The sequence below is a fragment of the Schistocerca americana genome, chromosome 2 (assembly GCF_021461395.2).
Source record: "Schistocerca americana isolate TAMUIC-IGC-003095 chromosome 2, iqSchAmer2.1, whole genome shotgun sequence".
Lineage (NCBI taxonomy): Eukaryota > Metazoa > Arthropoda > Insecta > Orthoptera > Acrididae > Schistocerca > Schistocerca americana.
The window spans coordinates 859,936,693-859,957,283 of record NC_060120.1 but is presented as its reverse complement, the minus strand read 5'-3'; the positions used below and the strand labels follow the sequence as shown (position 1 = coordinate 859,957,283).

Genomic DNA, 20,591 nt, shown 5'->3' with positions numbered 1-20,591 from the left:
TGCTAAGGGTGGGCCAACACCATACTGAATTCCAGCATTGCCTATGGAGGCGCCACGAACTAGTAAGTCATTTTCAGGCAGGTGTCCGGATACTTTTGATCACATAGTGTATTCCACCGATATATCTAGCGAATTGCGCCCTACAGTTTCCAAGTTGTCAACAAGCCACTGTGCAAGCTGGAGGTTAGTCCGTAATGGTATGGTCTGTGTTTACATGGAATGGACTGGGTCCTCTGGTCCAGCTGAACCGATGTCCACTGGAAATGGTTATGTTCAGCTACTTGGAGACCGTTTGTTCCCAAACAACGATGGAATTTTTGTTGTTGACAGTGGTCCATGTCACAGCGCTGCAGTTGTTCATGACTGGTCTTTAGGACATTCTGGACAGTTAGAGCGAATGATTTGGCCACTCAGATCGCCCAACATGAATCCCATCGAACATTTATTGGACATAGTGGAGAGAGGTCAGTTCGTGCCCAAAATCCTGCACCGGCAACACTTTCGCAATTATGGACGGCTGCAGAGGCACCATGGCTCAGTATTTCCGCTGGAGACCTCAACGGATTGTTGAGTCCATGCCACGTCGAGTTGCCGCACTACATGGGGCAAAGGCGGTCCGACAAGATATTAGGAGGCATCCCATGACATCTGACACCTCAGTGTAGACTTGCTTTCAGTTCCATGCAACATGCAGCTGCATAGTGGGGCCAGCGAGTTTAGGTAGTCTGCACAACTCCTCGGACTCTTGGTGTGCGCTAAAAGGAACATTAGAATGGGCACTTTGCGCGGTAGTCATTGAGGCCATACGATATGCGATACGACACGTTGCAACAAAGGTTGCGTGATGCGGCGGTTATCCGTGCGACATTTGTGTTTCCACAGGAGCGATACGACAAGCAACAAGACCCAGCAGGCGGCAATAGCCTCGAGTGTGATGTGTCGTCGTCAACCTCATCACGGACAACTTCAAAATGTTCAACGTATTTACTCGAGACTGGAAAGAATTATGGCTCTCCTTCCAGCAATAAAAACAATTTCCATATTTTAGCTACATTTAGTACACAGCACTTTATGACCAAAATGCACCAAACGGCAAGTCTCCAATAGCTACATTCTTATTGCAAACTTTTAACATATGCACCGTGTTTTGCTTAATTTCAAATTATCGTAATAACCATGGGCAACGGAGTGAAGGAAACAGTTCACTATCAAACTTTGATATGAGAGAATCCTCTGCAATAAAATAATATTTTCACCGAGCAGTTTCCTCAAAAGCCTATAAGAAAGATTGCATGGCGGAGAAAATATGCGAATCCCGAAACAGTGGTTATAATTTTTTACGCCAAATGTAAAAGGTATGCTGAGAAACCAACCTCAGAGACGGTTGCAGCATTGCTTCGTCTACATGAAAGAATTTTCTTTTGTTTTCCTTTAGGCATATCACACGACTCGTACTTTTCCTCCTCTTGTATCGCTCGATACAGCTGCGTGGACCTAGTACTGTGCCAATCAATGCGACAGAGAATCGTGTAAGTGTTGTATATCGCAGCTGTCCCAATGTGAACCAATTAAATCCCTTCAAATTCATTTCTACGCACTCCAGCGATCAGGGTTGCTTCTACGTAGAATCGCCAGTCGCATCGCGTGTCGCATCGCATATCGTATCGCCTCAGTGAGAACAGCGCATAACAGATTACGACTCATCAACAAACAGTTAATGCTTATGTTAACATCGCCCATCTCTGTCACTAGCTGGTCGGCACATATTCGAAACACACTGCGTGTACCAGTTCAAATTAGGACAGCTTGTGTGAAATTCCAGACTGCAGTGCTATCTCACGGCGAGCTGTGGTGTTACGATCCTTGAAGTTTCAAAAACATCTGTGCACAAAGTCAAATCGCTAGCGTTTCTGTAGCAGGCATCTTGGCAGCGAGTGTAGCAGTACGTGTCTGACATTCGTCGGAAATTGCCAGAGGAGCAGTAAGGCAACATCAAATTAAGAATCCTCCAGCGCTTGTGGGCGAGAATTCGTCGAATTCGACCCGAATACCGAGGGGAATGTTCCTGGTTGCCCCTCCATGACGAAATGACAGCCCACAAAGCGAAGATTATGGATGAGGTTTTGGCCAGAAAATGGATCACAGGCCTGGATCGGCCACCATATTCGCCGAATTTGGGCGCAGCCGACTTCTGGTGGTTCCCCTTGTTGAAATTGGCAGTGAAAGGACACCACTGTCACGCAATTAAAGACAACCGAGGAAATTGTGCTGCAGTACTAAATGAAACGTCAAAAAAGGACTACAGTGGTTGTTTCAAAACACTCTTGGAACAATTTTAGTTATGTTTTTATTCAGGGGGAGACTATTTTAATACAGTGATTTTGCGAACATCATCCATGAATTTTATTTTTCAGAGCCGCAGTACTAGCGGAACTGTGACACTGTCTGACGTGCCTGTAGTCATGGAACCGACTGGCTCGTACGCAGGGCGGCTGCGAGGAACGTAGTTGCGCGAACGCCCGCAGACACGCCGCGGTCCAGTGGCGGTATATATATATCGTCAAGGCGGGGAGCCGCTAAGAGGTCGGGGGCGGAAGTTGGCGCCTCCACCCCCGCCGGCGGCAATCAGGGTGTGCGGGCCGATGGGATTAGCGCCTCCCCTCCCAAGCCCCTCCCTCCGCTCCCCGCCCCTCCGCGAGCCAACATCTGCCGCCTGATTACCCAGTCCCACGGGACGAGGTCGCGGATCTGCCCGCTAGCTCCGAGGCTGACAACTCCGTGCCGGTGGCTCCTGCTGTCAGTGCGGCAGTGCTGGACGCGTTTTGTCGTTAAAAAGCGGAAATGCGAATGTAAGTAAAGCCGAAGGTTGGAGTGAACACCATAGAGCTTTACAATTCATGGTACTACAGTCGAAAGTTGGATTTAACACCAAAGAGCTTTACACTGAGGTGATAAAACTCATGTGATACTTTCAGATATCGTGTTGGACCTCTTTTCGCCTGGGGTAATGCTGAAACTCGACGTGGCGTGGTCTCTGCAAGTCGTAGGAAGTCCCCTGCAAAAAATACTGAGCCATGCTGCCTTTATAGCCGTCCATAATTGCGGGAGTGTTGGCGGTACTGGATTCTGGACACGAACTGACCTTTCGATTATGTCCCATAAATGTTCATTGGGATTCACGTCACGCGATTTTGGTGATCAAATGATTCGCTGGAACAGTCCAGAATGTTTCCAGAATGGGATTTTCACTCTGCAGCGGCGTGTGCACTGATATGAAACTTCCTGGCAGATTAAAACTGTGTGCCGGACCGAGACTCTGACTCGGGACCTTTGCCTTTCACGGGCAAGTGCTCCACTATCTGAGCTACCCAGGCACGACTCATGACCCGTTCTCACAGCTTTACTTCTGCCAGTACCTTGTCTCCCAACTTCCAAACTTCACAGAAGCTCTCCTGCGAACCTTGCAGAAGCAACACACCCTTTCCTCCGGGAGTTGGGAGACGAGGTACTGGCAGAATTGAAGCTGTGAGGACGGGTCGTGAGTCGTGCTTGGGTAGCTCAGATGGTAGAGCACTTGCCCGCAAAAGGCAAAGGTCCCGAGTTCGAGTCTCGGCCCGGCCACAGTTTTAATCTGCAAGGAAGTTTCAGTCCAGAATATTCTTCAAACCAATAGCGAACAACTGTGGCCCAGTCACAACCCGCATTGTCATCCATAAAAATTCCATAGTCGTCGATGAATGCGTGCCAACCGTCTCCAAATAGCCGAACGACCAGATGACGCTGTCCATCCCATGTAAATACAGCCTACACCATTATGGTGCCCGAGCGGTTCTAGGCGCTGTCTGGAACCGCGCGACCGCTACGGTCGCAGGATCGAATCCTTGCTCGGGCATGGATGTGTGTGATGTCCTTAGGTTCGTTAGGTTTAAGTAGTTCTAAGCTCTAGGGGACTGATGACCTCAGAAGTTAAGTCCCATAGTGCTCAGAGCCATTTGAACCATTATGGTGCCACCACCAGCTTGCACAGTGCGTTGCTGACAACTTGGGTCGTTGGCTCTGTGAGGTCTGTGCCACACTCGAACCGTACCATAAGCTCCCACCAACCGAAATCGGGATTTATCTGACCAGGCCAGGGTTTTCCAGTTGTCTCGGGTCCAATCGATACGGCCACAAGCCCGAGAGAGGTGCTACAGGCGATGTTGCCCTGTTATCAAAGGTACTCGTGTCCGTCGTCTCCTGTCATAGTCCATTAGTGCCAGATTCGTCGCAGTGTCCTAATGGATACATTCGTTGTATGTCCCGCATTGATTTCTGTGGTTGTTTCAAGAAGTATTGCTCGTCTGTTAGCACTGACACCTTTACGCAAACACCGCTGCTCTTGATCGTTAAATGAATGCCGTCGGCCAGTGCGTTGTCCGTAGTGAGAGGCATACTGAACTATGGTATTCTCTGCACACTCTTGACACTGTGGATCTCGGAGTATTGAATTTCCGGACGATTTGCAAAATGGAATGTCCCATGCGTCCAACTCCAACTACCATTCCGTGTTCAAAGTCTATTTCCGTCGTGCGGCCATGAACATTTCACATGAATCACCTCAGTGCATATGACACGGCCTCCAATGCACTGCCCTTTCATACTTTCTGTCCGCAATATTACCGCCATATGTATATTTGCGTATTGCCGTCCCATGAGTTATGTCGCCTCAGTGTACTAGCGATGTTACTGCAGCCAAATACTCCTTTACCACACTTAACATCTACATCTACATCATCTAACTCCAGAAGTTTTAATTCTTGTAATTCGAATAAGACAGGTACATTAACTGTCGCAAACTTCAAGTTATACATATACAGACTCTGTAGTCTGTCTTTGGATTTCTTTTTAAGGGTTCTATCATTCACTCTCGTGCAAAAATTATCTAATCTGTCTGGGAATCGCAAGTCCCCAGTAACAACTTTAGCCAATGTCGGTTAAATTTTGTCCGGCGGTGCGAATATTCGAAAGAGCATCAAGTACACAATATTTCGAGCCATTTAGGAATCTAATGTTTGTAACACTGAGAATTTTCAGATTTTACAAGATCCATTTCCCTAGGTTGCCAATAAGTTAACTTTTAAACGAATGCTTTCAGAGCAAGATATTTTGTGTGTTTTTAGGACACGTAACGTTTTAGTGGTATAGTACTTGCGTTTTTGATTCTCACATGCCTTCACCTTGCTGTATTTGAATAGTGTGATAAAACGGATATACACCATTCAAAGAGAAGTAAAGGCGAGTTACAGTGAAGCGTGGCATTTTTCATTTCTGTACAGTGAACGCCAATTGAGAAATCAAAGTTAGGAGTAAACTCTCTATTGATAAATTATGAAGTATGCAGCGGTGGCTAAAAAAAACTGATGAAACAAACAAATAGTACGCAGTGCGTTGAGCAGCGGCTTGTTGTACTGACCTGCACTCGGGCCTCCGTGAGGTTGATCTTCATGGCGAGGTCCTCGCGGGTGAAGACGTCCGGGTAGTGCGTCTGCGCGAACGCGCTCTCCAGTTCCTCCAGCTGCGGGCAAAAGCATCCGTTGACGATGGCACACTCACAGCACAAGCGCTCGCAAAAGTAATGAAGGCGTCCACAGACCAAGTCTTGTGCCTAACAAGGAGAGGGCCCCAGCAGTGTGATCGACTCTATGGAACTATCTACACGGTGATGTAGGTTAAGATCCCATGTACAACACAATGCAGTCATTCACCCTGTGCCGGCCGCTGTGGCCGAGTGGTTCTAGGCGCTTTAGTCTGGATCCGCGCTGCTGCTGCGGTCGCGGGTTCGAATCCAACCTATGGCATGCACGTGTGTGATGTCGTTAGGTTTAAGTAGTTCTAAGTCTAGGGGACTGATGACTTCAGATGTTAAGTCCCATAGTGCTCAGAGCCATTTGGACCATTCACCCTGACGGGTCCTCGTTTGCGAGTAATTGACAAAAAAAGAATCGGAATTTTGTATGACACTCTATAGCATTAAAAAGTTGTAGTATGTAGTGTGGTTACGGCTTGTAATGGACAGGATCACAACTAAGCAAGCAGGAAGATATGGGTTCGAATCTTGTCATGTGTGCAACTTTTTTATTTTTAAATATTTATCGAAATGATTTTCATCATAATTTTTATTCAACTAATTGAATGAAATTTAATTTTTAATGCCATTCCTTTGTCACATAATTTCAATCATAATATTAACTTCTTCATTTACTCTCATTTTTACTCCTATCATTCTTTCTCCACTTAAAATCTTTACTCACGTGTTCTAATTAACTTTATGTGCTAATTTCGATTTAATTTCTATTGCTTTACCACCCTGTTTTTTCGTCCACATTATTGCGTTCATTATACCTATTTCTTACTTTGCTCGAATTTCGTTTTACTTCTAAATCCGTCTTTCATTTAAATTTCCATTTGCGTTATTTTGTCCATAGTGCAGTGGGTGCTTAGGCTATGTTTTAAATATTTTTATGACGATTACCATTTAAAGAAATTGCAGAACTGGTAAGAAAAATACATTTTTCACACCACTACGCAAATATAAATAGATTATTTTGTCTTTTGTTCTATAACTGATGGATCGGAATTGTCAACTAATTGAATTTTATAATAGACAAATGAAATTAAATTCATATTCGAAAAATGTCCGATTGGAAAGAGAATGACATAAAGAAAAAATTACATTTAAACCAATTCATTGAATAAAAATGAAGTCATTTCGATAAAGATTTAAAAACAAAAAAAAGTGTAGCTCAAGATATTCGAACCCACATCCTTCTGCATGCGAAACTGGTATCCTATCTTTTATCTTTTTTTTTTTTAATTGATGTTCGTTGCATTTATTCGGGGCATATGTCCCATGACACTCGTTCAAGTTCAGCATTGATCCATTCACTTAGGTTTTTTTTTTATTATTATTATTATTAAAGAGGGCAGCTAACAATCTGACCGAACACTAATGCCGCCTCCATTACACCCCGCAACCATGCTCTGCAATGCAACTTTTATAACGCTATCGAGTATCACACAAAATTCCGATTTTTTTTGTCAATTACCGCAAATGTGGGCCCACCAGTGTGAATGGCTGCAGGGTGAGATAACTGGGATCTTAACCTACACAACCGCAGAGATGGTTTCAAAAAGTCGATCGCATCACTGTTGACCTTTCCTTGTAAGTATGAACACCACACATCAAAAGTAAGTTACACATATCGACCACCGCTTTGACCATTGCACAACAGCTAAAGCGGACTGTCGAAAGATAGTACATTTTCTGGATTTCCTGCAGACATTTCTGCTGCGGTACGTTAACAAGTGTATCACAGTGTGCGACGGAAATTGCGCGGCAACTGGAAACACCAAAGATGAAGTGTGTGGACAGTATTATTCTTGTGAGGAGAACGTCTAAATGGCACATAGATTCACAGTGAAATTCTAGCAGTATATATATTACGACCAAACCCCGAAATCGGCAGAATGGGAACTGGCCGGCCAAGTAATGAAGTGGCTAATGTCTCTTTAAATTGGCCGGCCAATGTCCGATCTTTTCCCGATTTCTGGATTCGACCGGCCAGTTCCCGAAGTGGCTGGGACCGATCGGGCAAACTCTGAAGAAAGAAGAAAAGCAGATGTGACTGAACAAATTCAAATTGTGTAAGTCAGGAAATAGCCAACATAGCTGTAAATTGAAAGGACGATGTCCGATTTTTTCCTTGAGCTGGAGATGTGGCCAGTTTGCGAAGTGGCGTAGACACCTCAGACAGAATCGGAAGTTAAATAAAGAGTGGAAGAATATGTATAATTTCTAGCTGTAAGCAATCTATTTATTTTATCAGTGTCACTTATAACAAATATAATCTTTGTACAAACTATCCACTTTATAAATTTTTCTAATACAACCGGTAGTCACTTATTACAACAAATAAAGCTTTTATGATATTTGGAACACACAATATTTTCCTATTTCTGCATTTGCAGCGATTTGATGCGCATTTAGAAGAGTAATTGCATCGACTGTGTCCTTGGTCACTACTCAGTGACTGTAAAGACGATATGGTTTCCAATGATTTTTGTTCTTTGTCCGTGGACTCCAGCGTGAGCAGTTACTTTAACATAATGTAGAAAAAATGCAATACATGGAAGACAAGCTTTATGTATGTTTAGTAAATATATTTTCTATTTAAAATGGTCAGGGTAGACCTCAAATTAGGAGGGGGCAGGGGGGTACATCACCTTTCACGAAACTTCACAAATGGGCAAAGTGAGAGCAAATAATAAAAAAAAAAAAACAGACAAACAAAAAGCAGCTTACTACATTAACCGACGTTCCCTTACCACATCTGGAAGATCAACAGATACCACGAACAAAAATACGAGAAAACTTGACAGTCTTTGCATTTAATCCTATTTGTCAGGAAGGAAAACAAGGGACAAAGGCACGAGTTTCTGTGAAAAGCAGTAGCTACCGCGTGCATGGCACAATTAGCACTGAAAGTGAGAGAAGTGCTGCCTACTGCACATTGTTGCCGCATCACAGTATGCAGTGTGACAGCCAGGGATTTCCCGACGTATGCGCATGCGCTGTACCTTACGTAATTTTTGTAGGCCAATTTGAGGTAGTTTCGCGACTTGATAGACAAGAGGCCCGTATCAAACTGTTCGTCTCAACTTGCTCCACACTACTGTGGTACATTGTAATCCACAAATTCGCCTACAAAAACTACGTAAGCTACACCGCATGCGCGTCGAGGAAGATTTTCAACATTCTCGCACTCTATTCGCACAAACCATTAGTTCTAGAGATAAAAATGAATAGGACCTTTTTTTCAGGAAATTTAAGTTTTAATTTTGTACTGCGACACTTTTTCGCTGGAGTGTGGGGTTTTTGAGATACTAAAGAAAAATGTACAAAAGTGATATTAAATGTGTTCTATCTCGGAAACCATCCAGAACAGGGCATTCGTCCATACGAAGATTTTTTTTCAGAATCACTAATACTATCACCCCCAAAGCATGTACCTTTCCTCCTGACTCATCTTGTATATTAATACTACAGATTCCTGTTGCTGACTCTGTAATATAAGCGCAATGGTTTGTCATTCTGTATAATAAGGGCACAGTTACTCAGACCGCCATAAATCTATATTGCTAAATGGCTAACATGATCGCCCCGTTCTAGTAACTGGTTGCCAATAACTTCCGGGTACAGCATAAATTATATTTTCAATGTTCCTTGGAATTATTGGACGATCGTTAACATTTAAAATGCGTTCATAATTTACTCATTAAGAGGAATAGTCGTATGTCATAGGTTTAACTCAATAAGTGCATTACAGCTAGGAACCGCGTACATATCTCGAGGCAGCATAACTCATTGCTTGCAAATTACTAACGCTATATTCATCTATTATTCGAGAATCAGAGCGCTTTGCGACTTTCAATAAACCTAACATACTATTTCAGAACCTTTCGAAACTTTTTCTTGCTGATATCCCCGGCAAAACGATGAAAGGAAAAATGTTTACTATTTACTACGTTTTCGTTATTCATGCAGTAAAACTTCAAAATCAGACATGACATTCAAATTTATTACTTCTTTATGTGCAACACATTTTGCAGAAAGTATCCACATATACTACTGAATGTAGGTCCAGCTGGAAAATTTTACTGTTGCACGACACACAGTTTAGGAGAGATGCGTGAAAAAGTAGGGTTTTGCGCCTACAGCCATAAATCTTTTACATGCTTAAAGTTATAACCCATTAGCTTCTGTCTCGGGTTCTTCGGCCGACGTTCATCTAATGATTTTTCTGACGTTTCGCCAGCCGATTCAGAATCGGCCGTATATTGCGCAAACATGGCGTAAAGACGAAGCTTTGACAATGCCAGCCACTCGTGCTGGCGAAACGTCAGCAAAATCATTAGATGAACGTCGGCCGAAGAACCCGAGACAGAAGTCAATAGGCAGTTTGTCAACAAGTGGCCACAAAAGCCTTAACAATTTTGTATAACCCATTAGCTCAATTGTGAAGTAATCAGACCTTTGAAGCTATTTTATGTATGGGAACTTAAAGAATTAAAGGTAGGATGGAGGGGGAGGCGGTGGGTAGGGGATGGCGAGGCGGGGGGGGGGGGGGGGGGGGGGGGGGGGCAGCGATACCGGTTAACTCTGTATTACACTCCATCTCGCCATCTGAATATTTGGCAATACATTCTACGGCTGTATGATTATTTTTGGACCTTTCTGGTACTTACCTACGGAAGGTTACTTTTCCTTCTTTGGTGTATTTCGGTTTGTGTTCATAACAGCAACAGTTCAACAACAGTGCTGCTATTAATTGGTGTGCATGCGACAGCATTTTCCGGCGCTCATTCCTCGGGTACTGTTGGTGATAAAAAGGTAGGGTCAAGTGTTTTGGACAACCCTTGGGTTTGGGACCATTTGTATACCCCACAGATGGACCGTCTTAGTGCCACTGTCCTACAGTAAAGGGAAAAAAGTATGAATATTATACTCTTCCTCCTGCTTAGGCAAATGGAGCGAATCGCTTGGTTGTTTTTGCATTTTATGTGATCTACGGTGGCCTTGATGGGACTGTCAGAGGGACCATAAGTTTATGGGCACTTTCTCGCGAAATGTCAAAAAAGGTTTTTTGACTATATTTTTACCGTTAAAGCCACCTGAGGATTCCAAGATGGCTGAACAGAGCATGTGGCCGATATTTTTGCGATATGTTCCTCAGATCTGGATGTAGAAGACCTTGAACGATTTGTTGATGTTCTCAGACACAGGGTTAAATTTACCCTACTCGTACACGTACAACAGTCACGCAAATATTAAACATGTTATTGTGATCGTTTCTTAGCTTTGGTTACTGCCTATGAGTTTAATTTGTACACTACAGCACTGAAGATGATCACTATGTGATTGAAAATCGATTTTGGTGTCAATAAACCATCAAAATTACGGTCAACGCTGACCTTCCTTCTAAAAATTAAAGAGATTGATTGATGACTGGTATACCCTTGATAAATGTGCGATTTTATTAAACTGACTGGTATACCCGTGAATGAATGAATGAATGAATGAATAAATACTGAATGAATGACTGACGCATTTTCGTAAATTCATGGGCGGTTCCTGAGAGAACACCGCAAAAAGCGTTTTTCAACATTTTCCTGCCTTCAGCAAAGGACTGACCTGAGTCGCGGATTCCTAGACAGCTTCTCACAGAAAATGACGGTAATTTTTATGATATGTTCCCAAGATACTGGTCTTGAAAATTTTCTAGTTATCTTTATCGGTTTCCGAGATACGCATGTTCAAAACTACCCTTCTTGTACACGTAAAATATGTACGTAAAATCCGGTGTAAGTCGAAAATTTAGTTTATAAAGCGATTTAGCACGGATAAATATGATGAAAAGTGTTTCCGTTGTCATCTGAAGGGTTCCGCGAAACCCATGTTCTAGAACTGAAACACATGCAAACTTTTTTCCTCGCAGAATCCAGTCTGGGGAGTAAACTTAGTTTTATGTTCTTTCAGTTTCACGTAAGTAAACTACCTAAAGTTTTACTGACCAATACATTTCTTTTCACATGAGTTACGTGCTCCTATCGGAGCACATAAAATACGAGTATGTTACTGTTCAAAAGACTGACTGAAATGTGGGGTACCTACTGCCTCATTCTACCTTCTCCAGCACCTTTAAAGATTTTCGCATAAATATTGGCACGCGACCATACTTGCGCTGTTTAATACTGAGAGAGAGGGAGATAGTAGCAGTGGGAAAGAGACGGACACGTTATAAATACTAGAAGATAGTGCACAGTGGCTGTGATACAGAAAGAGCGAAGGAGACAATGGCAGTGTGAGAGAAAGAGAGGGACACATTGGCAGTGGAACATAGGCACAGTGAGAAATCAGTGCTAGGAAAAGAGAGAAAGAGTGCCTGTGGGAGAAGAAGAAAGGAAAGGAGGAAGTGGAAGTGGGCGACAGCCAGTGATAACGAGAGACAAAGTTTTTTACAATGACAAAGAGGAAGAGAGAGAGTGACAGTGAGGAGATACAGCAGCAGTGGGAAGGAATGAATGAGACAGTAGCAGTAAGGGAGGACAAGAGGCAGGCAGTGAGAGTGACAGGGGAGAGTAGTGGTGGAAAAGAACTAAGGCGACTATGGCTGTGAGACAGAAGACAGTGGCAGTTGGAGAGCCAAAAAGAGGCAATGGCAATGAGCTGGGGTGCACGAGTGAGTGAGAATGGGCAATTGGGAGTTGATGGGCACGAGAGAAATACAGCGATGGACTAGTGGGTGTGAGCGAGTTACAGTTCGGGCAGCTTCTGAGAGTGACAGGTGAGCCCCATGTTAAAAAGAGCACGAATATGTTCGCATTTCAATAATTTTGCGAAAAATTTTAAAGTTACAGCGGAAGGTAGAATGAGACAGCTGCTACCCCACTTTTCAGTCAGAGTGCTTTAGTAAAGAGGAGCATATTTCCGCTTTTTAGTGCTCCCACAGGAGAATTTTTCCGCTGGTAAATGAATGTGTGAAAACAGGGAAAATAGTGCAGACGCAGCGCAAAATGTAAGCAAGCTCCGTTACACTTAAGTCACACAATGATTCCAGTTTGACACTGCCGTCATGCTCACTCCACAGATAATTATTGTCAGTTACCTGTTACTATTTGTGGCAATATAAATGTTACAGTGCACTAACGAAGAGTGTAGCAGTTAGAGCGAATATGATAACGAGGTTGTCAATCTACCACAGAGCGTTATAGTCAACGGCGAAAGAAGGGCCCTGACATTTGCAGTGGACTTGGCGCGGCTGTTTCGCACATCCAAAAAATCAGTCAAGAAACACTGTTTTGTACAAGTTTCCTCGGCAAAACATCAGTGCTTTCGCAGCGCTATAGCTGGCCATTCTTAGCACTCCCACAGCTACGCTAGCGCCAGAAGCTTTTTGCGTTTCGCTGTTGACAGTCGGCAACAGCGCTGCCAACCGTCAGGGCCCTCGTATCGCCTAGCTAGAAACATGGGTTTGAGGTGCTCACCTGTTGCAAGGTGAAGGTGGTCCTGTTGCGTCGCTGCTTGCGGCGGACGAACGTGTCATCGTGGATGGCGGGGTGGTAGGAGTAGCTCGTGTCTGCAACACACCCACACATACACTGGTTAGTCGCCTCATACAGACTGCTACTACCCGCAAAGAAAACATTCGCCCATTATCAACTATCTTCCTCTGAAACATTAGGTACAATATCAAACTGACGAGCAGCTAGGTCGCTGAAATATCGTGCAGTTTCAAGAGCAACATTTTACCTTAACCTGAGGACCACTAAAGCAGTTATTACAATGGGCAAGAGTCAAAGAGCTTGTGGTGCCACGCTCTCTAGCGGGACAGTGTCATACGAACGATATGTTACAGCAGTTTCAGTTGTTCGTCTTAGAGCAAAATTTTTCGCCAAGTTTTCATCGTCTGTCAGTCAAATATCAGAACGTGATCCTTTTCCAAATATTCGTAATATCCCCGTCTCGCTGGTATATGGCTGAGAAGATCTGAGTCCTAATTCGAACAAAAATCTGAAACAGGCCGGACTTCTCACAAGGGCAAGCAGCTTCAACCTCCTGGGGCAGCTGGAAGAGAGAACATAATTTATTGAAGAGAAAACTGGTATCTTCTCCTGACTGGTTGTTGCCAAATAGAAGAAAGATACGAAAACTTAGGTAACTGAGTTGAGAGCCAACTACAACTGAGAAAGTGCCGCAAAAACTGAAAAAACTCTTCTGGAAGACGCTAAAGTAGCGGCAATGTACACTCATGCTCATAAATTAAGGATAATGGGGATACATGGTGAAAAAAAGCTCTGATGGGCGGTTTTAGGGTTTAAATCACCTCGGGGTATGACCATGCGGTGTATTTGACCTGCGGTCGTCGCACGGTGGCGCTGGCAGCGGTCCACATACGCAAAGATGTGTTGGTGCACGTCAGAGTACGGTGCAGCGAGTAAGTGTGCAGACGTTTCCAGACGTGCTAATGGTGACTATGTGTTGAAAATGGCTCAAAGAATACATATTGATGACGTTATGAGGGGTAGAATACTAGGGCGACTGGAGGCTGGTCAAACTCAACAGGTCGTAGCACGGGCCCTTCGTGTGCCACAAAGTGTGATCTCAAGATTATGGCAACGATTCCAACAGACAGGAAATGTGTCCAGGCGCTACAGTACGGGACGTCCACAGTGTACAACACCACAAGAATACCGATATCTCACCATCAGTGCCCGCAGACGGCCACGGGGTACTGCAGGTAGCCTTGCTCGGGACCTTACCGCATTCACTGAAACAGTTGTCTCCAGACACACAGTCTACAGACGACTGAACAGATATGGTTTATTCGCCCGGAGATCTGCAAAGGTGCGTTCCACTGACTCCTGGTCACAGGAGAGCCTGTAAAACCTGGGCTTCAAACCCCTACGACACTTCAGGAGCTCCGACAGGCACTGGTGCAAGAATGGAAGCCTATACCCCAGCAGCTGCTCGACCACCTGATCCAGAGTATGCCAACCCGCTGTGTACATGGAAACTGGCGTTTTGTAGCACATGTGTTTCGGGACGATTTTCTCAACTTCTTATCAATACCGCGGACAAAAAAATGGTTCAAATGGCTCTGAGCACTATGGGACTCAACATCTTAGGTCATAAGTCCCCTATAACTTAGAACTACTTAAACCTAACTAACCTAAGGACATTACACACACCCATGCCCGAGGCAGGATTCGAACCTGCGACCGTAGCAGTCCCGCGGTTCCGGACTGCAGCGCCAGAACCGCTAGACCACCGCGGCAGGCAATACCGCGGACATACAGATCTGTGTCGTGTGTATTCCCTATGTGGCTGTGCTATTAGCGACAGTTTTGTGTAGTGCCACTTTGTGTGGTACGACATTCTGTGGTTATCCTTAATTTATGAGCATGAGTTTACGGAAAGGATTTAAGGTTTTCTGTTTGTTCTGACGTTCAGTCCGTATACTTGTTTGATGTTGTTATCGTACTGATCTATTCTGTGCAAGTCTTGTCATCTGTGCATAACAACTGCAGTCTACAACGAATCGAATTAGATTACTGTATTTAAGCCTCAGCTTCCCTCAACAGCTTTTGTCCGCTTTTGTCCCTCACATTTTCCTCCATTACCAAATTAAGTATTCCTTGATGCCTCAGGATCTGTCCTGTCAACCTTTTTGTCAAGTTGAGCCATAAAACTCGTTCGATTCAATGTATCACCATTAGTTACCCGATCTAAATATCTAATTTTCAGAATTCGTCCATAGCTCCGCATTCCTAAAGTTTATATTCTTTCCTTGTCTGTACTGTTCATCGCCCACATTCACTTCTATATAATGCTTCACTTCGTATAAATGCTTTGAGGAACGATTTCATAACATTTAAATTTACGTTTGATCTTAGCGGTTTTCTTATTTTAAGAAAATCTTTTCTTTTTATTGCCAGTCAGCATTTTAAAGCCTCTTTACTTAAATCATGGTCAGCTATTTTTCTGCTCAAATAGCAAAACTTATTCACTACTTTTAATGCCTCATTTCCTATGCTAACTACGCCAGTATTGCCTGATTTAATTTGACTACAATCCACTACACGTGACTTACTTTTATTGACGTTCACCTTCAAAAATTTTTTCAAGATATTGTTCGTTACGTTCATTTAAACTCAAAATTTTAATCTTTCCTACTCGAACTTTAATCCCTCTGGAAACTTTTCATTGCTTTCCTTCACTGCTGCTCACTGTGCAGATCGAATAACATCGAGGATAGGCTACAAACTTTTCTTACTGCCTTCTCAACTACTGCTTCCCTTTCATGTACTTAGAATCTTATAATTGCAGTCTGGTCACTGTGCAACTTGTAGCTAACGTCTCCCGTTCTGTATTTTACCCCTGCTAACTTCAGAATGTGCAAAAGAGTATTCCAGACTATATTGTCAAAACTATTTTCTCTAATTACAAATGCTATAGGCGTAGGTTTGTCTTTCTTCTAAGTTACGCCATAGGCTTAGTATCATTTGGCTTGTCCCTACAACTCTCCGGAAAAACTGATCTTCTTTCAGGTCGGATTCTGTAGATAATGCATCATAGTATTTTATAAACATGACATATTGAAGTGATGTTTCTGTTACACACCTGTCAGTGGAAATGAACCTTCGGAGGGGAGTGGATAAGAATATTACTCACACGTATTTTATAAGATCTCTTCATTGCAGATTCTCTCTTAGATCTTTCATCCACAATTATTTGCTGGATACATTCTAATCTCCGGCTTCCCCTTCAATATTCAGTATAGTAGCAATGAAGTTATTCTCGGGTGGCGTAACACGCGTTCCACTGTCTTGTCCGTTCTTCTGTGTAATTTTTTGCACATGATCTTTTCCTCGCCCATTCCGTGAAGAATTTCCACAGTTCTTCTTATAGCCATCCATACAGTTTTCAGCATCCGTCTGTAGCACATCATCTCAAATGCTTCTTTTCTCTTCCTTTTCCGGTTTTCCCACAATCCAATGCTGTGCCCAAGGCGTACAACGTAAGAAATTTCTTCCTTAAATTTAGACGTATGTTTGACACTAGCGGACTTATTTTGTCGTAGAATGCTCTCTTCCCAATGCTTGTCTGCTTCTTGCGTCCATTTTGTTTCGTCCGTCATCCATTTATTTATGTATTTTATTTTTGTTTTTGCTTGTCCTTCCGTTCGTCCGCTACGTAGCGGCCAATTCTGATGAACACAGTAAAAACGTAAACGTAGCTGCAGATGTCGGAAAATCTGAAGTTTTTTAATACATTTTATTTTAATTTTTTTTCTGACAGTGACTGTGGGCTTTGCCTGGTCTGCTAATATTGGCCACGAACTGATTGACCCTCATTAAAACTTGAGCATATGCACGCTTTGCCGTACACTTTCCCTTCAGCAACATTAAGACTTATTAACATTCTCATTAATAAGTTAACACATAAATACGCGGCCGGCAGAAATTTAGAATTCAGCTTGTAAATGAATGTCGATCGGAATCCTATAATTCGAAGGCTAACGTTGTGAATAATATACTTACAGCCTCATTTTTAAACTCGTTTCCATTTTCCCCCCTTTTCCCGCCGCCCCCTCTCAACCCTCCTCCCTCTCTCCTTCGCTTCCGCGAATTTCGTCCGCGGACATTCTTCCATTATCAACAGTGCAATAACACTGTCATAGGTTCATGAATATGTAAGCGCTCCGCCAGATGTGGTCACGGAATTAAACAGCACTGTCTCCCTCTCTCGCTCGTTCGCGCGCGCGCGCTGGCTCTTTTCCGCATTTTTGAAAGTCAGCGCCGCTTAAACACGTGCACGGCCACATGTACACACGCGCTCCCGGCCGCTGTGGGGGGGAGGAGAGAGAGTCCGCGCGGCCAGAGAAAATCCCGAACCTCAAAATTAATTTCCTTGTCATAAAAATTTAATGTGGATTTAAAATGCGGTGGCCAGGCGGGAGGCAGCCAGCGCCGCCGGCTTCCTGCGGCCGACCCGGTAATTAAAATGTTTTATCCGCAATTAACGGGGCACTTAGCGCTGCCACCGACGCCGGCCGGACCTCCTTGCGCCGAAGCAGGCAAGGCTGCGCCTCTGGCGAGGTCACAGGTCTCGTTTAACTTACAAGGACTGTTGTTTTTCAGCCAGGTCGTACTTGGGAGTGAGAACTGTATTAAACTACCGTATCTCTGAATGACAGGTCTCACCTATCGAATTCTAATCTTTTTTTCGTCTGTGCAAGTCAAAATATTATACCGAAGGGCCTTTATGGCTTTCCAGGTGCAATAAGTATGAGATTCACTCGATATTTAACTGACAGGGAGCAAAGGGCAAGGCCAGATAGCTCATGGAGTTTCTCTTCCACAGGGTTCAATACTAGGACCATTCCTGCTCTAGCTCTACATAAACGACCTTATTTGTCATATTGTTCATTGCAAGCAGCGTACCGCAACTGAAGCTACACCATACTTACGTAAAACAATTTACGTCAGTAAAGAGCTTTTGTATGTTTTTATTAAATGTACCTGGTAAAAATAGCCTTGTGCTGTTGATCTTCAGTACTTTACTATGACATTAATAGATGTTCATAAAAACGATTTATATGTACTATTAAGTTTCTTTTATGTTAATTATTTTGTTGATCACTTAACCAGTATGATATGAGCGACTACGCTAGTTTTTAGCTTGTCACTAATTTCAAATTGGTATCGAACTACATTTTGTCAAGACGATCTTCATAAGAACTTCAAAGAAATTATAGGGCAGCTGTATAACCTATTAATGATCTTTTACATAAGATTTAATGGTACTACTAATACGGGCATGGATGTGTGTGATGACCTTAGGTTAGTTAGGTTTAAGTAGTTCTAAGTTCTAGGGGACTGATGACCTAAGATGTTAAGTCCCATAGTGCTCAGAGCCATTTTAACCATTTTACCACTAATAAATGAACAAACACATTCCGCATCAGAATTTCTTGATGTAATGATATGCAAACTCTATTTATTAAAAAGGGTTTTAAACTATTATATTAGAATGAAACTAGGTTAGTTATTTTTGTAATATAGAGGACGTTACTTATACTACACGATGCAAGCTGAGGCTGCTGCACTTGTTATAAACAACCAACTCAGTTCCCCCCTTCCTGTACACCAGTGAAGTCACTTGGTGAAATGTACTGCTGCGAGTTTGTTGGACGGTAACTCACTTGTATGTCGAATGGTATGTTGACTAGAGTGGATCATTGCTAATGGATAACGCATTGTTTTACTTATTATTTTATGTAAATCAGTTCTGATTCTGTAATGTCCTTGTATTTCAGTGCTGAAGATGGCTATTTATAGCTGAAATCTGGATACGCAAGAATAACGAAACCAGTGGGATTGCTGCTGATTGATGTCTTCCTACCCTTCCTTAATTAACCTACATTCTCTGTGCACATTGGTTCTTAATGGAACTAAAGTTTGTAAACGACCTTCATGCATACAATGATAAAGCAGAATTTCTGCTCTTTGCTGCTAATGCAAGCACCATTTTCTCCTGCATCACAACCTTTCGATTAGGTGTGAGATCTCCTTCTTGATCTACTAGAAGCCAACTCCTTCACTCTGAAATACCTATTGACTCTCACATTATTTGCGACTTATTTTAAAAATGCCAATCGAGGTCTTCATCGCACTTCCTTTGCTTGCACTGCTTCTTCTAGAATGATAGCAAGCAACTACACTCATGCTCATAAATTTGGGATAATGCACATACATGGTGAAACAATGCTCTTGTACACGGTTTGCGGGTTTAAATCACCTCGGGGTATGACGATGCGGTGCATTTGACCTGCGGTCGTCGCACGGTGGCGCTGGCAGCAGTCCACATACGCAGAGGTGAGTTGGTGCATGTCAGAGTACGGTGCAGCGAGTAAGTGTGCAGACGTTTTCAGACGTGCTAATGGTGACTGTGTTGAAAATGGCTCAAAGAACACATATTAATGACGTTATGAGGGACAGAATACTAGGGTGACTGGAGACTGGTCAAAAACAGCACGTCTTAGCACGGGCCCTCCGTGTGCCACGAAGTGTGATCTCAAGATTATGGCAACGATTCCAACAGACAGGAAACGTGTCCAGGAGCTACAGTACGGGACGTCCACAGTGTACAACACCACAAGAATACCGATATCTCACCATCAATGCCCGCAGACGGCCACGGAGTACTGCAGGTAGCCTTGCTCGGGACCTTACCGCAGCCACTGGAACAGTTGTCTCCGGACACACAGCCTACAGACGACTGAAAAGACGTGGTTTATTCGCCCGTACACCTGCAAAGTACATTCCACTGACCCCTGGTCACAGGAGAGCCCATAAAGCCTGGTGTCAAGAACACAGTACATGGCCATTGTAACAGTGGTCCCAGGTTATGTCCACGGACGAGTCCAGGTATAGTCTGAACAGTGATCCTCGCCGGGTTTTCATCTGGCGTGAACCAGGAACCAGATAACAACCCCTTAATGTCTTTCAAAGGGACCTGTATGGAGGTCGTGGTTTGCTGGTATGGGGTGGGACTATGATTGATACTGGTACACCCCTGCATGTATTTAACAGAGGAACTGTAACAGGTCAAGTGTATCGGGACCTCATTTTGCACCAGTGTGTCCGCCTTTTCAGTGGTGCACTCGGTCCCACCTTCCCCCTGATGGATGATAACGCACGGCCCCACCGAGCTGCCATCGTGGAGGAGTACCTTGAAACAGAAGATATCAGGCGAATGCAGAGGCCTGCCAGTTCTCCATACCTAAACCCCATCGAGCACGTCTGGGATGCTCTCGGTCGACGTATCGTTGCATATCTTCGAACCCCTAGGACACTTCAGGAGCTCCGACAGGTACTGGTGCAAGAATGGGAGGCTATACCCGAGCAGCTGCTCGAACACCTGATCCAGAGTATGTCAACCCGTTGTCCGGCCTGTGTAGGTGTGGATGGTGATCATATCCCACATTGAT

The 20,591-nt window shown here is 43.7% G+C and overlaps 1 protein-coding gene across 1 annotated transcript in view; it reads right to left on the bottom strand.

Moving 5' to 3' along the window:
• The window catches only part of LOC124594490 (paired mesoderm homeobox protein 2B), a 537,638-nt gene that overhangs the window by 264,995 nt on the left and 252,052 nt on the right, over positions 1 to 20,591 (bottom strand). Inside the window, exons 5-6 of the mRNA XM_047132865.1 lie at positions 13,084 to 13,175; positions 5,453 to 5,554 (exon numbers count right to left, since the gene is read on the bottom strand). Of these exons, the coding sequence (XP_046988821.1) occupies positions 5,453 to 5,554; positions 13,084 to 13,175 (194 nt within the window). The remainder of the gene's footprint in view (positions 1 to 5,452; positions 5,555 to 13,083; positions 13,176 to 20,591) is intronic.